Below are 18,359 nucleotides of genomic sequence, written 5' to 3'. Positions count from 1 at the left end.
TGCAGAGTCAGCATGTTTTCAGTGTGGCCACACAGTAGAGCAGAGCACAGCCTCCTCAGTGACGTGGTGTGTGTGATGACAGCTGCTTGTTGCTGCTCTGCTGTCTTGTGTTGCATCATTCAGCCGTGCTGGTTTACCTGGATGCTGGACGCCTTGAAGAGCGTCTGAGCTGGTATGAAACATGCACCCATGCAGCTACACATCAGTTATTAATGTTACCATTAAACTGCACATACACTACTCACTAAAAGTTAGGGATATTCGACTTTCAGGTGAAATATATGGAAAATGTAAAAAGTGAATGCTACAGTGATATTATATCATGAAAGTAGGACATTTAAGTAGAAGCATGCACTGGTGATTTTATTCATCTTAAACAATTTATTTGAAGAAAATCTACCAACAGTGGAGGGTATACCACAACAAAACATGTTCAGTGTCTCAATAAATTGGGACGTGGCCAAAGGACGTCCACTCCTCTCCTTTCTGTGACTCTTCCAGTCTCTGTATCACTGTTCCAACCTCCTGATGACACTCTGTGACCCTCTAAGCTCAGTGAACACCTCCGTCTGAGGACTTCCTGTTTGAAGCCTCCAGTGTTGAGGTGCTGCTGATCAACTGTTAGGTGTCGTCTTGGTCTCATGATGTCAGAATGTGAACAGCAGGATGAGGAGGACTGTTTAAATACCAATTCTAACTGAAGCAGGAAATGTATTGGTGGATTCATGGATCAAACCTGTTGTGAATGTTGCTGTGAAGCTTCTTGTTAGAGAACAGCAGCTGGTGCAGAAAGTACTGAGACACTGAACAGTTGGACATGTGCATTCAAAGGTTTAGAGAAGGTCACATTAAGTTCTTCTGAAAGCTGAATATCCCTAACTTTTAGTGAGTAGTGTCTGTTGCGATGGGTTTCATTTAGATGCCGTCGTTCTGCAGACCCTGCTCACTGAAACTGAGAATGCACCGAACATAATCTTGCTGTCTTCTGTTTGGTGATTTAAACATTTTCAGTTGGACTACAAGAAGATGTAGTCAGTTTTCTTTGTTTGTGGAAAGTTGACACCACAGAGATTTTCTCTGAACGGCAAAGTAGAGAATAAATTGGTCAACACTAGCGAACATTTCATTCAAAACTCGAAAGTGCTTTATTCTATCATTCCCCTTTTTTCTTGGCTTTTGCAATCACTTCGCTCCTAATGATTTCATATCAGTGTTTTTAATTAGTGTATAGCTTAAAGGTTCTTAAGGGTCATGTGGGGGCCAGAGCTAATCCCAGCTGACAGTGGGAGAGAGGCGGGGTACATCCTGGACTGGTCTGCCAACACACAGAGACAGACAAGCACTCACACTCACACGTATGGGCAGTTTAGAGTCTTTGGACTGTGGGAGGAAGCTTATATGCCTAGAAATACGTTAACATTTGACTATGTTAGTTTACTCTGTGCCACTAGTACACATGTTAACAGTCTTCAGCTCCAGTATGTAAACACTCCGTCCCTGTTAACTCAGAGGATCAAACATAAAGCGGACCTGAAACTTCAAGCACCCTGCTGCTGTGCAAGTGCCTCCACCTTGACACACACACACCGGCGGTCTGTCGGGGTGGGGTTTGGTGGAGCTGTCGCCGGCTGCAGTCACATTATGCTGCACTGTCACCCTCTGAGCATTGTGTTGATTCGTGCAGGCGAATGAACTGATGTAGGTCACTGACCTGCGAGCTGAACTGGAATGCGGTGTCTCTCTCAGACAACACCCAGCTCTCAGGCAGATGTAGGTCAGCCTGCCGCTCGGCTATAATGGCTCCTGTTGTGTCATGTACGTGAGAACGGTGGCAGCACTTCCCAGACGATGGTCTTCCCGTGATGATGTGCCGTGTGGAGACCAGCGTTGTGCTAACAATGGCAGGGTGATGGGTGTGATTCTCCCTGTGGATGGTCTCCGCCCTGTGAAGTGAGGTTCTGTTCATGCTGCATCTCACAGTGTCCCAATTCAGACTTTTCCTTCAGTTACTGCTGCAGAGTTGCTTTTTTCAATTTCGCTCTCTACTAACTTGGATTTCAGAGTGTGCGACCTTCTTGGAAATTGTTTGTTTGAATACTGAAATGTGATTTTGTACGTGTTGCCATGACAAAACGAAATCTTATATCAATAACTTAGATATTTCGTGAACAGAGAAACTGCTGTAATGCCCTCCGTAACGTGATGTTCTTCTCCCCACAGGGTGAGGAAGCTGAAGGAGACGCTGGTGACGGTGCAGCAGCTCGATAAGAACATGAGCAACCTGCGGACGTGGCTGTCTCGAATCGAGGCGGAGCTGGCCAAGCCGGTGGTCTACAACGTGTGCCACAGCGAGGAGATCCAGAGGAAGCTGGCTGAGCAGCAGGTGGGCGACGGCACAATGTCATTTCAGTTAAACAAACCTTGTGAACAATTCAGAAGACACTGCCATGTTACCATGTTATCTACTATCAAGGTGCATTAAGGGAATGGTAGGATCTTCACCCACACAAGGACCAAATAGTCGGACATTTCTTGTCTCTTGCTCCCAATTTTATGGAAGACATTGCTAAGTTGCCCTTTAAACCTGTCCAGATTCTGCTCTGATGTTAAATTCAGAAACTGTGGCACAGCATTTTGTTCCCGGTTCTGTCTCACTGATTGGTGTTACTGTATTTAAAGCCATTCCTCTTAAGCCAAACTGATGGAAAAAGGAACAAATGTGTAATAATTACAACATAAAAGACAATTAAAGAAAACTTTCAGATGGTAAACGATGTGGAGCCTCTGTAGAACTACTCAGCTCAGACACAGGGCAGAATGGATACTCCACTCTGAGCTCAGACACTGCAGACCACTTTGAGGAAAGAGGGAATTGTAGGGCAGGAGGAACCTTACACACGGGTGACGCACGGCTGCTTTTAAACCCTTTATGTTGCAGCCACCCTGTAGTGGTCCACAGCGTAATAACACAAGAGTAGAGAAATGTACTCTGCAAAGTAAAATGGCAGCAAGCTGCAGGAAGAGCCACATTTGTAAAGGAGGAAGCTGTCACACTGGGCTGAGAGATGGTAAATGCACTGAGAGTCGGGCCTCAGCTGGCGACTCAAAGAAAGGAAATGGACCTTAGAGTGTTAGTCCATTTGTATTCTGCTGTACTGCTGCTCTACTAAAAGGAGCAGAGTTTCTGGTGTAAGAGGAGGAGCAGGAAAGGAAAGGTTCAGAGAGAGACTCAAGACCAAAGAGGTTTTATCCTTAAAGCATCTGGATTTGTGTGTCTGTGTATCGTCCAACAGTCTGCCAGTGTAGGATGATGGGACAGTTACTTTAGACATCCGTGACAGATGGACATTTTTGGCACATAATGTATAAATCACCAAACTAAGCTCCTTCTTTTCGCCACATAGGATGAACACGCTTTATCTCTCCTCACCTCACCTGCGGCTTCTTTTCTGTCCGGTCTCACCTCTTCCTGTGGCACTGCCGCTGGATTATTTAAGAACATTTACCTCTCAAACACCACAGCAAGCATGAAAATGGTCTTTCCGTGCCTCCCTCAGAGGCTGGGCACCACAACGCTGCTTTTCTGAGACGCTCAACATATTCTGAACTTTGAAAGTGCTCTGATCTGTCAAACATGCCAGGAGGAGTGTTTAATGCTGCTCTTTTTGTTAAAAAAGTGACGGCATACAACCTTTTTTTTGTCCAGGTTAGAGGATCCACAGGTTCTCTGAGAGTTTACATATTTCTGCTTCTAGTTTTCTGATGGATTGTTTGGTCAGAGCACAGATGCATTCATTTCACTAGATGGAGGAGGGTGTTGACGCACTAATAATCTCAAAATCTCTTTTCTTTTTTATCTCAAAATTCTTCAACACATTGACAGAAGAAAAAAAAAAAGCACACCTGAAATCTGCAAGACAAATTGGCAGCCGAGCAGCCGGTCTGAGTTTGGACAGGGACATTTCAGAAGAAAGAAATGCTCCATGAAAAAGAGGAAGAGACAGATGACAGACAGGCAGAAAAGGAGAGCAAGAAAACATGAGTGATTTAGTAAAAGCGAGGGAGAGATGGAGAGCTGAAAGAGACAGGTCCTCAGAAAAGGGTGCCGCTTTCACCATTAGTGGATGAGGGACGGCTGAAATGACTCCCGCGTGGATGGGCTCTTTAAGCTTTCAGACGTCACCATGGCAACGCAGAGAGTGGTAACTTTAAACAAACAGGAGCCGACAAAAGTGCTGTCACACACACACACACACACACACACACACACACACCAGAAAGCCTTGTGCCTCTCCCACAGCCTTCAGGATGACTCTGCATCTAACAGTGAGAACCATCAAGACAATAGAAGTAATGACTGAGTTCAGTCCTGTGCTCCATATACAGGGTTGTTCTTTCATTCAGAACACATGACATCTACACACCGAACAGTTTAGACTAACAGGAAATCATCCTGGCACTTAAACTCCAGCTAAGATCATCTGGAACTGGAACCTCATCACCACTCACATCTTCTTTTGACTTTTCATCCTCGTTTCCTTTCAGCACTGCATTATGGGACATAATGGCACATTAAAAGAAGGTTTTTCAGTGTTCACACTAACTGGCAGGGTGTGTGTGTGTGTGTGTGTGTGTGTGTGTGTGTGTTTATCACTCTGGACTGAAAAGCTGCTTCGAATTAGTTTGTGAACTAAATGTGGGACACAAACTTTAATGAACACAGTTATTTAATAAAACGGAGCAGCTACAGTTGCAGTGAAATGTTAGTTTGACAAAAGATATCTTAAAGAAGTGCTTCTTTGCTTGATCCTTCTTCTTCTAACAAAACTAAACGAATGCTCCAGAACAAGCTTGTGTTTGTGTGTTGTTGTCTTGATGGTGCTGATCAGAGTGTTTCTGTGCTCTCTGACATGCAGGACCTGCAGCGGGACATCGAGCAGCACACGGAGAGCGTGGCGTCGGTGCTGACGCTTTGTGACGTCCTGCTCCACGATGCAGACGCCTGCGGCAGCGACTCCGAGAACGACTCCATCCAGCAGACCACCCGCAGCCTGGACCGGCGCTGGAGGAACATCTGTGCCATGTCCATGGAGAGGAGGATGAGGTGAGCGCTCTGACCGATCAGTCAGTCACTCAGATTAATCAATCAGTGTGTCTTTGTATTGTATTTCACTAAAAACTAAAATAGACATGCATTTTATATTTAATTTATTTGAGTGATCATCTCCTCAGGTTTTGTCCGCTGACTTTCAGCAACACACCAAGAAATTAAAAAAGTGTAATGATCCATTTTGTTGTTTTCAGGATTGAGGAGACCTGGCGTCTCTGGTGTAAGTTCCTGGAGGACTTCTCTCGCTTTGAGGACTGGCTAAAGACGGCTGAGCTCACCGCGGCCAACCCGGACTCCGCCAACGTCCTCTACACCAGCGCCAAAGAGGAGCTCAAGAAGTTCGAGGTCAGCGGACAGAAGCAGCCTTTCACTCTATTAGAGTTTAGTTTTTAGAGCCCATCTCTAGCTCCTAAAACCTGTGAGGTTTGTAATATTTGGCTGTAGAAGAAAAAGCGACTTGACTTTTTTAAGTCATAAAGCAGAACAGCATCTTATCCAAGAGAAATGTAGCAATGATTTCAGTTTAGAAGTGAATTATTATCAAGAAATGAGCAAGATTTTCAGCAGATTAAACGACAGTCATAGAAACTTGTGTGCAGGTGAGTGAAGTTGAGTTCAGCTCTAGCGGGTTGTGCTCTGCTGTGACGGCTTCTAACCAATCAAACACGTCTTGTACACTAGTGGCCCCCGGCTGGGTGCAGCGTCGGGCTCAGCTGTCCTGTTGCGCCGCGACACCCAGGTAACCTGTGATGTGTCGGTCTGGATTAGAAACACAGATTTAGCGTCTGGTAATCTGCAGTTTTCCAAAGGGCCATCGTCTCCATGGCAACAGGGATCCAGCGTAGATGCCGTTGCTTATTGAACACGCTTCATCCTGCGGAGCACCAGCACAGCCTAAATACTCAGGGTCGCCGACATGTAATGGAAGCTATGGGATGTAATCGTTAGAATCAGCAGGAGGATGGTGGTTTCAGCTTGTCACTCTGTAAATGGACTTCTGTCCGTCCGTCCGTCCGTCCGTCAAACAAGAACAGGTTTAGCAGTGAAACGATGGAGTTTAGTGGACTTTTAGTCAATTAATTAAAGGTATTATATGTTGAAATGAGTGTGAATAAACTCATCGAAGTAGAAAAGCATCCTGCTTTATTCTCCTTTTAAACTGCCACTTTTTGAAAAAACAGATGGACTCTAGTTTTCCATTAACCCTCTCTGGACTTAAATGCCCCATGTAGAAATTCAAAATGCCTCTCTCTCTTTTAAGAAGCAACATCTCTCAATCTATGATGATTTGATGCGACAAAATGTGCTGCAACTTTTTACATTGTATAGTTCTATTATGTTCTCTGAGTTCCTCTGATGTTTTTCTCTCTTCAGGCTTTCCAGCGGCAGGTTCACGAGCGTCTGACGCAGCTGGAGCTGGTCAACAAACAGTACCGCCGCCTGGCCCGGGAGAACCGGACCGACGCTGCCAGCAAGCTCAAAGTCATGGTCCACGAAGGGAACCAGAGGTGGGACAGCCTGCAGAGGAGAGTGGCTGCTGTTCTCCGCAGACTCAAGGTGAGACGGGGACACCAGAGGCCAGAGACTGAGAGGCTGATTTTATTTGAAAGACGTTAAATCACACCCATGCAGCCAGAAAAAAAATATTTAGAGCCACGTTAGGGAAGAGCAGCAAGAGATACATTTGAACTTCAGTACCCAGAAACCCAGCATCAACAATCTGCATGCAGCAGATGTATGTTTTTTGTCGTTCAGGACTATGAAAACACAAACATCAAACATCAGCATGCATCAAACCTGCTCAGCTGATCTGTGTGTGTCTCCCGGCTCTCAGCTCCGCCATAAGCCGTCAGGATTTAGGTCACCTCTCAGACGGTGACGAGGCACGGGCCGTCACGTTGTCAGGAAACTGTTTTCCTCGTGGCATGTGGCGCTGAGCAGATGGAGGATCTCTGTGTTGCTTTATAAAGATGTCATGTAGTCAAAGGAGTCAGCTGATTGGTGCAGGTTGACCTCTGCGGGCTCAGCCCCTATACTGGTTATACTGGCTGTACTGGCTGTACTGGCTGTATGCAGCAGACCTGGTCAACGGTGATTAATGAAAGAGTAAAAACAGACGGCCACAATGGTTGTTCCCTGACAGGAGATGCAGGAGAGGATGTTTTAGGGAAGATAAAATAACACTTACATACAAACACTGTTGACTCCACAACTGTAGAATTAGTGCAACCTGCGTTTTATATTGAAATAAGCTGTTTCCATCATCCTACTGTGTCACTGAGCTCCATTCTGTTTAGTGCTACAGTATTTACACACTGTTGTGTTTTTAGTCCCTGGAGGAACCATGTGGATGTACAGTATCACACAAGACAGTAACAAGTGTACAGTAGGATGTGCTGTCAAGCTTAGGCAATCATTCAGAGGTAGTTGAAATTTGAAACACGTCTTTCATAATGTAAGACTCATTTGCTTAAAACAACCATGGTCTGCTCCCTTAACATATCTGACCAGCATTTAAATAACCGTGTCCGTCCTCTGTGCTCCTGCAGCACTTTACCTCTCAGAGAGAGGACTTTGAGGGAACCCGTGAGGGGATCCTGGTCTGGCTGACGGAGATGGACCTCCAGCTCACCAATGTGGAGCACTTCTCCGAGAGCGACATCGAAGACAAGATGAGACAGCTGAACGTAAGTCTGCTCCCAATGAAAGCCCGAGTCTCTGTCCCACATTCATGACACAGTCCGTCACGTCTTTTAAAGAAAGTTTTGGACACAGTCATCCCCAAGTTTATCTTGTTTTAAGTAGCAGTTATGTAGATGGAACCGACCTGCCTTGTTTTAAACATGCAGTTGTCCGACTTCTTCTTAAAAAGACTCATCTTGACAAATCAGACTCAAACTGTCCCATCTCCCAGCTCTCACTCCAGTCCAAAGAAAAGGAGAAAAGTGTCTACACACAGACCATAAAACATCTTGGAGAAATTCCAATCACTTCAGGACTTCACACCAGACTAGTTTGATTTACTTATTGTGTGACCTTGGTCTGTTTGGATTCAACACAATAACACAAATAAGCCAAATAATCGAGGCAGCAGCTCCTGTGTTCTGTGAGCTAAAATCCCTGTTTTAGTGAATGTAGTCTGGTGTGTGTGCTGTTTGTGGTTAAACCAAAAGGATCTTCCAGGTCTCTCTCTGTAGGGATCCTTTCCATGATGCTGTCACACACTTAGAATAACACTCTGAGCCTGTCAGTGGATCAAACAAGCTCTTTTAGTGGACCTTTAGTACTTTTGATCGAGCCCCAAAGGATTACATTACTGCCATTGCAGCACATCCTCAGTTACCTCCAGGATGTGAAATGCTGGATGGCAAAAACCTTCATTGGTTGAACGATAACAAGACAGAAGTAATTGTTGCTGCTTTGCCCCTGGAGTCGTCTTTGACTCAGCACTGAATCTGACAAACAGATCGACTCTGTGGGAAAACGCTGCCAAACTTAAGTCCATCCTCTCATTGACCTGAAGACCGTTGCCACCACATTAATCTCCTCACGGCTAGATTACTGCACCTCAGTGTACCTGGCTGTTGGCCGGTCCTCTTTGTGTCGCCTGCAGTGAGATTTCTAACTGAAACCAGAAAAAGAAACAGCATCCCTGCAATAGTTACCTGTCAAGGAAAGGATTGATTTCAATGTTCCTCTGTTTGTCCTGACACGGGCTGGCACTCCTTCCTGTACACTTAGAGTAACAATCTGAGCCAATTCGGACCAGTTCCAAAAAAGGGTTTGGGGTAAAAGTACAGAAGTCATTTATCTTCTACTAAAGACAAACTGTGGACTCCTTTTTACTCCTTTTGGCTCCATTCGTGGCTGAAATGTCTTTTTCCTCCCTCCGTAGGGCTTCCAGCAGGAAATCACCCTGAACACCAACAAGATCGACGCCCTGATTGTGTTCGGGGAGAACCTGATCCAGAAGAGCGCTCCTCTGGACGCCGTGCTGATCGAGGACGAGCTGGAGGAGCTGCACTCTTACTGCCAGGAGGTGTTCGGCCGAGTGGCTCGCTTCCACCACCGCCTCGTCAACAGACGGCCGGTCAGTGCTTCTTTCATTTTTACTTTGTACACACATGGATCTTTCAAGCTTTGCCTTCCTTAACGTGTGTGTGTGGGTGTGTGTGTGGGTGTGTGTTAAATGATTATCTGACCTCAGCTCCACCCCAAAGGCATCAATCACAGCTATCACACATTCTCAGCACATATTATTCAAAACAGTCTTTTGACATGAAGTCAACTAATAATAATAGATATTATTATAATAATTAGAATATTTAGAATGACTTGAAAATATATGAAGAAATAATAGAAAAAATGAAAAAAACTAAATTAATAATACAAAATGAAAAACTGTTTTATTTGTTAGTTACACAAGCGTCTTGTCCAAACATAGATAACTACAGATCCAGCACCAGGATAGGTCAAATATATAAATATGAAAAAGTAATTGCAGTGCACAAAACGTATAAACATTATTTATATTTTATTCTAAAATTCTCAATAAATGTTTTTAAAAATCAAATTTTAAAATGAAATGAAATTGGTACAGAAACACAGCAGTGATAATATTATATAAAGGGAACGTCTTTGACCGTATGAAAGCTTTTATTTAAGAGAAGTTTGAATTTCATCTCATGAAAATATTTAATGGTCCCACGTTTAAATCGTAGTTTGGTGTTAGAGCCGTCTGTCAGTGAGTTTACCCACAATTCCATCTGTGTACCATTTGTTGTTTGAGGCCAGGATTGTTTCTAAATGTGCACACAGCAAACAGACGCACATCTCACTTAATGTCTTTGTCTTCTTCTGGCATGTTTTCTAAGGTCCTGGAGGAGGAGAGGGAGCTGTCAGACCGGGACACAGACCTGGACGACTCACCCGATCTGACCAACAGGACCTCCTGGAGGGAGGCGAGGAAGGAGGAGTTGGAGGAGGTTCCAGCAACGGGCGGAGGCTCGGCCGGACGGCAGGCCGTGTGCCACCTCCTGGCGCCCCCCCTGGAGCGGTCGGGACGAGAGACCCCCGTCAGCGTGGACTCCATCCCGCTGGAGTGGGACCACACTGTCGACGTGGGAGGATCGTCGTCGCACGAGGACGATGAGGACGCCACGTTTTTCAGCGCTCTGTCAGGTAATAACGACACTTCGAACACATGTACGTTTGTATTTTACATTATCATCAGTTTCTTTAACTATCTATTGGTTATCTTAATATATAGAACACATATGAAGTTAATGTTCCAGCTTCATTCTCCCTCAGCATCAATGCTGTGGTCATGTAGTACAGGAAAGTGTAGAGGAGACGCCTGTTGATGAAATGTCTCCTCGGTGGTGCAGTCCAGGCCACTGCTGTCCAAAAACCACTTAGCTGTTTCTAGGGAAGAGTGTGATGACGTGACGATGGCGATGATGATGATGATGAATCCAAACGTCAAAGCATCCTTGACCACATCGTGCAAATCAGTCAACAATAGAAATACATTCCTGTGACTGACTTGACGTTTCCTTTGAAGTCCAAAGTGAATCTTAGAAGCTTTAAAATAATGTGTGCTGAAACATTTAAGAACTATAATGGGTATTGTTCCACTGTTCAGATAACTTTCATCCTTTAATGTTCCTGAAACTGCTCCATAACCCGCGCAGAGCTCCCTCCTTCACGGAGCAGCTGTCGGACACCGTTGACCTCCACTCTCTCTTACAGATGTGAAGGTCACAGAGAGCTCAGAGTCCTTTGTTAAAGCGACTGTCAGAGCAGTGAAAGCATCTTCGGGTAGGCGCTCTGCCTCCTGCATGCCGCTGCCTCACTGTGTGCCTATGGACCGGCATCCCGTCTCCTAGCAACCCCAAACCCACCTGGCCGTACCCCACACCCCCACCCCTCATCTAATTCACACACACCTTGTTTTGCCCCATTTTGCATTTTCAGATGCGGCTGTGCACGACCACAACTCATCATCCACTTTGGAAAAAGAAATATTTCCTGTTTACTAAAAGCAAATCTGAAAATATGAAACTTGCATGATGTGTTTTTTTGATGCTGTTTTTGCATGTTTGACAGAAACTTTAGTCTAATGTTGCATTCATGTGCCTGTCAGATGCTCCCAGTCACCCAGCTGGGAAGTCATTTTTCCAACTGTGGTGTGTTCATGAGCTTTTGGACACAACGTGGATACCACAAAGAAAATCAATTAGAGCCTAATACCATGTTACTAATTACATGCAAGCAAAAGGTATTCAATACATTAATTTATTAAATGGTTTCTTATCGTTAAACAATTACCTTCATCCATGCGTTCAAGTGAATTTCCCCACTTGGGATCTCAATTTTCCGATTACTCCAATACCACATGAATGCATCATTATGCATGTGTCTGTTTCTGTGAGTCAAAAGGCTGTTTGATGCCTCAGTAATGACTCTTATGGCCTTTTGTGGTTTATTTTGAACCTTTTTGACGTTTTGGTTTCACCAAATTTCTTCATTCTTTCATTAAACCTTTTCCTTCTCTCTCTCCTCAGTGAAGTCAGTGACCGACCCGCCCAACTGGCACCAGCCCGGCTCTCCGGAGAGGAAACGCGGCCCCCGACAAATCTTCCGAGGCCTGAGCTCGTCTCCCACACACACCACCAGCACTCCCTTCCACAAGCAGGGCTACGTAAGAGCTTCAAATCCTTTAAAGTTTCCACATCCAAAGAAGTTTAAATCCAGTGAGTGTTGTAGGTTTACGTTGTGTGTGTGTGTGTGTGTGTGTGTGTGTGTGTGTGTGTGTGTGTGTGTGTGTGTGTGTGTGTGTGTGTGTGTGTGTGTGTGTGTGTGTGTGTGTGTGTGTGTGTGTGTGTGTGTGTGTGTGTGTGTGTGTTCAGGCTAAGCTGATGTCAGAGTGCAGTGGCAGCATCGACACTGTGAAGAGAGTCAAGCTGATCCTGAACGACGAGGAGGAGCTGGAGGATCCGGGTCTGACGAGCAGCACGGCCGACAAACAGACCAGCACAGGTACGCTGACAGAGATAAACACTGCAGTGAGAGGAAACGTCATCAACAGAGCAGAGCAGAGAAAGGATGCATTCAAGGTCCTGATGGAGGCTTTTAGAAAATCCTGATTGTAGTGTAACTGTAGCATGTTGTGACCAAAGAAGGACATGACTGAAAAACTGAGACTTTGATTTCCTCTCACAAAGGAAAGCAAGTTCCCAGACATCGTCAAATAGTTTTATTTTACCAAAACCTGAAATTATTTCATGTGAAAACATATAAAACAGATAAAAGCAGCAAATAGCTGATCGTTTTCTGTTCGATAGTGTTGTAAGTTAAGTGGTAATGACGTGTTTGATGTTAAATTACTGCATTTTTCTCCTTTATTGACACCCACAGTCACAACACCAGCTGTTAAAACAGTAAAGCACGTCTCACCATGAATCACTAGGGGCTCACCGCTCCGGCTCTGCTTTCTCTGCAGGTGTGATCCAGCGCTGGGAGCTGCTACAAGTGCAAAAGCTCAGCAGCGAGACCGACATCAAGCAGGACCTGGAGCAGTGGCAGAAACTTAACGCCGACCTCTCTGACGTCACTTCCTGGTTGGGCAGAGTGCTGCCGGAGCTGGAGCGGCTACAGCGGATCGCACCTTCCACCAGCATCCGGGACATCGAAGTCAACATCAGGAAGCTGAAGGTAAAACACTGTGCAGAGCTCACACAGAGGCTGGAAACCCTTGAGAGTGCTTGAACTGAAGTGTGTTTTCAAGGGTTGACACATGCTTGGATGTTGAATCAAGTGCCTCCACTTGAAATTCTAATAGCATAATAATAAATTACTATTTGACAGTTTGCTTTTTAGACTTACCACAGCTGTGAGACATTTATCATGCTTGAAAAGAGCTTGCATTTGCAGATTTTTAATATTTGAGACCATCTCTTTTCCAGTCAGCTTTAACAAAACAAGCACAAGGCTTTCATCACGGTGTTTAACTAAATATTTTACACAAATACTGAGGAGAAAATGCATAGAAGCATGGGATACATATGTTCTCCACAACTACAAAATTGACAGTCAGGAGCTTAACTCTGAATGGAAACACATCACTTGTGCAGACATGTCAGAGGCAGCATGGTTGGATTTAGGTGGACAAATGCTCTTCCCTCTCCTTCGTCCAGGAGATGCAGAAGACCTTCAACAGCTACAAGTGTCTGATGATTTCTGTCAACCTGAGCAGCCGCCACTTCCTGCGGGGCGACAGCGCCGAGCTGCGGGAGCTACAGGAGGCTCTGAGCTCGGCCAATCACAGCTGGACGCAGGCCTGCGGCGGCCTGGAGAGCTGGGAGAGGAGGCTGCACTCTGCGCTCATGCAGTGTCAGGTTAGACACCTTCTGCCTGTCAAACAATAGCAGTGGAGTCGTAGAATACAGACTTTAAAACACGTGCGTCCCTCCTCAGGAGTTTCACGAGACGCTGCACTCCCTGCTGCTGTGGCTCGCCCAGGCCGAGAAGAAACTCAGCGCTGTGAACGCCAGCGACCGCTCGACGTCACGCTCGACGCTGCTGGAGCACCGGAACACGCTGACGGTGAGCAGAAAACCTCTCACTTCATCCCTAAACATCTTCCAAGAATGTTTCAACAAGCTGTTCATGAAAACATCAGCCAGCGAGCAGGTTTATATGGCAACAACAATACTGACAGTTCTAGTTTAACAACATAGTCGAGTCATTTGACAGTCAGTGTAGATCAGGAGAGTCATATTTCCAACCCAACAGTTAGTTAGTTAGTGTAGATGAAGCTGGAGGATCCACACTCTACAAACACTTTGTTGTTCAGACACCAAATAAAAAAAAGACTTTATCATTTAAACTTTGGACTAAATTCCTGCCACAAAAGGAAGATATTTGATGAGATATTTACTTGCACTTCTTCCTTCTCAGGTCAACAACTGTGGCATCAAATACATTTTGTTAGAAGTCTGGTTTTAATTCCAGAGACAGGAGTTAGTGCAGCATTAAACATACAAGCCAGTGATGCAACTCTGTGCACATGTGCAGCTGGTCGACATTTGAAAGAGATTAATTCACCATCTGTCTGCACCAGACGTCAAACCTTCTCTTTTCATTGCTGAACTTTCCATCTATAAACATTTTCCACATTAGAAGGAAAACAAACAAACATGAGCTTTAGAGTAAGTCAAGGCAGCGTTTTCAGATTAAAAATAAACTTTTTGGAGTAGAGGACGTCTCTAACAGAGGGTGTGTGTGTTTAATAATGTTGGCACAGGTCAGCAGTGGGACACTTTCTTTTTACTTACTGCCAGTCAGATCTGTAAGAGGAAGGTTTGGTCTTTACTCAGGGATCTGTCTACGATGGAGGGATGAGAACGTTGTGCAGACACTAAAACCACTAAATGTTCCTGAGCCCCGAGGCAGGTGGACCAGTGACTGGATCAGTGACTGGATCAGTGACTGGATCAGAGACTGGACCAGTGACTGGATCACTGACAGGCCCCCACTGTGCACTGACTGCTGTGCTCTCTGTCGCCCCCTGCTGCAGGCTCTGCAGGAGGAGCTGTGCGGCCGCCAGCGGCAGGCGTCCTCGCTGCAGAGGATCTCCTCTCAGCTCCTCCTGGAGGCCACCGGAGAGGACAGCGTGGAGGCCAAGGAGAAGGTCCACGTCATCTGCAACAAGCTGCATCTCCTGCTGCGACAGGTGGCTGCTGACCTGCACACCCTGCAGGGGAGACTGGTACGTCCACCTAACCTCAGTCTGGCTAGACTTTATAATACCTTGTATTTTTTTGTAGTTTTTCTATGCTTAAAGTCGAGCTCTGTACCAACAGCATCAAATAAACAAGTCTATGACGTAATCCTGCACCCCCAGATTTGCCAATAATAAGAAAAGTAGAGAAAGTCGGTCTTGTCTGATGGTCTGTTTGCTGTGTGTCTGTCAGGAAACCTGCTCAGCCAGCTCTGAGCTGGACAGCATCGGTCTGGGAACACTCAGCTCTCCCTCCCTGCTGCAGAAGGTACACCTGAGGACTTACCTTTGTTTAGACTCTCCACACGCTGCGCTGCACAGTAACTCCTGCAGTTCAACTAGAAACATTCACATTTGATGTGGTTGGGTTGTTAATCTCCATGATTTACTGTAGGGGATGATTTTAGAAATATTGCCTAAAATGATGAAGAAAGAATTCAGGCAGATTAATTACAAATCAACTTTCCTGGATGACAGTGCTCCCTGATTGTTATATTGGTAATAATACATTAAGGTGTACGTAGTATTTTACTGTGGCTGATCAGAGGGGAAACCATCTCAGATTCTGTTCTCTAACAATGCATCGTATTTAATAAACGTGTTATTTATATGTTAAGTCTGTAAAGTAAATATTAAATTGGCTCTGAAATGGAGCACAGCAGAAGTATAAAGTAGCCAAAGAGGTTTAGCCAGAGGAAAAGTCATGTTGTTAAGTCCTGTAAACTGTCAGTCTTCAGTATGTGAGTGACTAACAGCTTGTAACTTGCTCGTTGCTGCAGGAGGAGGCTCGTCTACAGGCAGCTACAGTCGGACCTCCTGCCACCAGAAGGTAACCTTTACAGGCTCTAACCGCTGCTTGAGTTTTAGTAAATTGGCTTATGAGTTAACAAAATTATGAAATATTCTCTCATTTATATCTAATTATTATTTTGCTGTGCAGATAGTTCTGGCTTAGTTTAGATTTTTGGCTCCACTCCAGTACAACGGAGGAGAAATGTGTTGGTACCGCAGACATTTTAACTATTTCTCTGGTAGAAAGTAGTTCCAGTGATTATCACAAGCAATAAGGACAAACTCAGTGAGAATCTCACAAAGTGCATCTGTATTGATAGATATCATCACTGCACCGTGGTCATCCTCTGCAGGAGCAATAGGTAGATCTTCCACTTTCAATAACAAAAGCATCTGTACCATCTGTCCACATCCAGGGAGGAGAGGAGGGATTCTTCCCCAAGCCGACCCCTCTTCTACCGGGTTCTACGAGCTGCCTTCCCCCTACACCTGCTCTTCTTCATGCTGCTGGTTCTGGCCTGCCTGGTGCCTCTGTCTGAGGAGGACTACAGCTGTACGCTGTCCAACAACTTCGCCCGCTCCTTCTACCCCATGCTGCGCTACACCAACGGCCCTCCGCCCACATGAGAACCACCCAGCAGTGACGGTCATCTCCGAGCAGCAGGACTGAAAAACTAAAACATGATGACTGAAAGTGAACTCCTTTCTGGTGTTCAGGTGCAAGTTCAGAAAGCAGCACAGGCTTCGTGTCTGAAGGCCTCATCTTGAGTCCGTTTTATTAATATATTTAAAAATATGTATTTATTGTTTGTGGAGCTCCACAGTTGTAAAAGAAAGAAGAAGCCATATCAGTGGTTTGTTTTAAAAGTTCTGTCATTTTTATATGTCGGTTTGCCATTTAACGTCCCCACTGAACAGCTTCCATTCATGGTGCAAAGAAGAAGTCCAGATTTATTTTAATATCTACACTATATTTTCATTTTTGTACTTTAACTGTAGTCTGCGTGATCTAATCTGAAGGACAGTTATTACCAAAGCACCTAGACACTGAGGACAACACTAGCCATTTTCTACCACTGCAGCTATTTGTACTGTTTTCCAGAGGGCAGCCACTCGTCGACACATTTTGTACAGAAAGGAGAGGATTTGTTTTTGTTGTTTGACTTAGAGGTATTTAACACCTGTAAGACTGTTTTTTAAAATGATAGCAGTGACTCGTCTGCAGACATGCCTTTCTGTAGCCGACACAACTACCAGACTTTATCAGACCCTGTACTTTTAATGGCGTTATTGATGAGTTTTGTATATAAAGGGCAAACTACTGAGACAGAAATAGTTAAATTAATGGTTTCTGTGTGGCTCTGAAACCTGTCAAGGTCATTTAACATGGGCCAATAATTTGAAATGCTTTTATAGTCATACTGGCTCGTTGCAGCAAATTCTGCCGTTCATTTGTGAATATTTTAGAGCAGATCACTGAACCTAAACACTTTGAAAAACAGCACAGATCCTCAAATTAAAAGGTGCATCAGACTTAAACACAGAGACGTCGCTGACAGAACTAACTAGCTTACAAACGGCTTGCTATGATTCAAACATTTGGTTTACGTGCTACTGGCAAACCAAAATGTTTTCTAAAAATTGAAAAGTAAAAGGTTCTGTGCAGCTACAGAGTTAAGTTGAAAACATGCATATTGCACTAACATTTAGCTATTAATCAAAGAAAAGGTGCGTCTTCTTTATCTTACGTCTAAAAGTCTAAACTATAGCCCTTTAAGAATCATTTTTAAATCATTCATAACTTACCCAGCGCTGCCCGAGGTGGCCCCGTGGAGAAAAGCCCTGCAAGTATCAAACAGGCTGAATGACTGGGAAAGAAAGCAGGTTGTCATTCATACTTTAATGTGCACGTGGGGTTTACCTGAACGCTGTCAGAATCTAATGAGCCAGACTTGGTGCAGAACATGAATGTAAGTGATCCTTTGGGCACTGAATGTAGCTGTGTGTACATGCACAATCAAAGATCATTAACCGTATATCATTTGCATCGTTCATATTATCGATCCTAAATGTTAAAAGAGTGTCTGGTTTGATTTGAAACGCAGTGTTTGATCCTAATTTGTACATAATCTCGCGCTCAGAGGGCCAGCAGAACAGAGACAAACAACAAAAAAGTGTGTAAAGTTTGATTTATTTTGTGAACTCTTATTTATGGGATGTATAGATTGTCATTTTTGATTGACAATAAACTGTGTTTGCCATGATTAGCTGCTGTATGTTTACTGTGTCGCTGGGTTAGAGAAAGATCCTGACAGGTCTGAGGTGTGTGTGTGTGTGTGTGTGTGTGTGTGTGTGCATGTACAAGACACAAACATCAGGAAAGAAAGTATAGTGAACATGTATCAGTACCAGTGGCAGGATAATCTGGCACTAAGGCTGAATTTACTCTGGCAGGACAGCATCACAGTTTATCCTGAGTTCACTCTTTCAGCTTACTGGGCGAGATCGAATCAAAGCAATCTGAACTTGGACGACACCAAGTGCTCCCATCCAAAAGATCACTGGTGCGGTTAATGAGAACAAGCCCAAGACACCAGCTATTTCATCATGTGTTATCCATTTGAGACCATGCAGAGTGCAGAAGTTATAGAAAAGAACACTGATGGTTACGTC

General features: G+C 44.7%; 1 protein-coding gene across 1 annotated transcript in view; it reads left to right on the top strand.

The window, feature by feature from the left end:
* Window positions 1-16,418, top strand: part of syne2b (spectrin repeat containing, nuclear envelope 2b) — a 116,318-nt gene extending 99,900 nt beyond the window's left edge. Inside the window, exons 110-126 of the mRNA XM_070842460.1 lie at window positions 2,221-2,383; window positions 4,917-5,104; window positions 5,305-5,455; window positions 6,485-6,667; window positions 7,660-7,797; window positions 9,006-9,200; window positions 9,985-10,291; window positions 10,862-10,930; window positions 11,677-11,813; window positions 12,022-12,151; window positions 12,615-12,826; window positions 13,309-13,509; window positions 13,589-13,717; window positions 14,691-14,882; window positions 15,088-15,162; window positions 15,674-15,723; window positions 16,103-16,418. Coding sequence (XP_070698561.1) covers window positions 2,221-2,383; window positions 4,917-5,104; window positions 5,305-5,455; window positions 6,485-6,667; window positions 7,660-7,797; window positions 9,006-9,200; window positions 9,985-10,291; window positions 10,862-10,930; window positions 11,677-11,813; window positions 12,022-12,151; window positions 12,615-12,826; window positions 13,309-13,509; window positions 13,589-13,717; window positions 14,691-14,882; window positions 15,088-15,162; window positions 15,674-15,723; window positions 16,103-16,313 — 2,731 coding nt within the window. The 3' untranslated portion in view covers window positions 16,314-16,418. The remainder of the gene's footprint in view (window positions 1-2,220; window positions 2,384-4,916; window positions 5,105-5,304; window positions 5,456-6,484; window positions 6,668-7,659; window positions 7,798-9,005; window positions 9,201-9,984; window positions 10,292-10,861; window positions 10,931-11,676; window positions 11,814-12,021; window positions 12,152-12,614; window positions 12,827-13,308; window positions 13,510-13,588; window positions 13,718-14,690; window positions 14,883-15,087; window positions 15,163-15,673; window positions 15,724-16,102) is intronic.
* The last annotated feature ends 1,941 nt before the right edge of the window (window positions 16,419-18,359 follow it).

The sequence above is a fragment of the Pempheris klunzingeri genome, chromosome 13 (assembly GCF_042242105.1).
Source record: "Pempheris klunzingeri isolate RE-2024b chromosome 13, fPemKlu1.hap1, whole genome shotgun sequence".
In the NCBI taxonomy this organism is placed as follows: Eukaryota; Metazoa; Chordata; class Actinopteri; order Acropomatiformes; family Pempheridae; genus Pempheris; species Pempheris klunzingeri.
The sequence above is the reverse complement of the archived record's forward strand: the minus strand, read 5'-3'. Positions and strand labels throughout refer to the sequence as shown.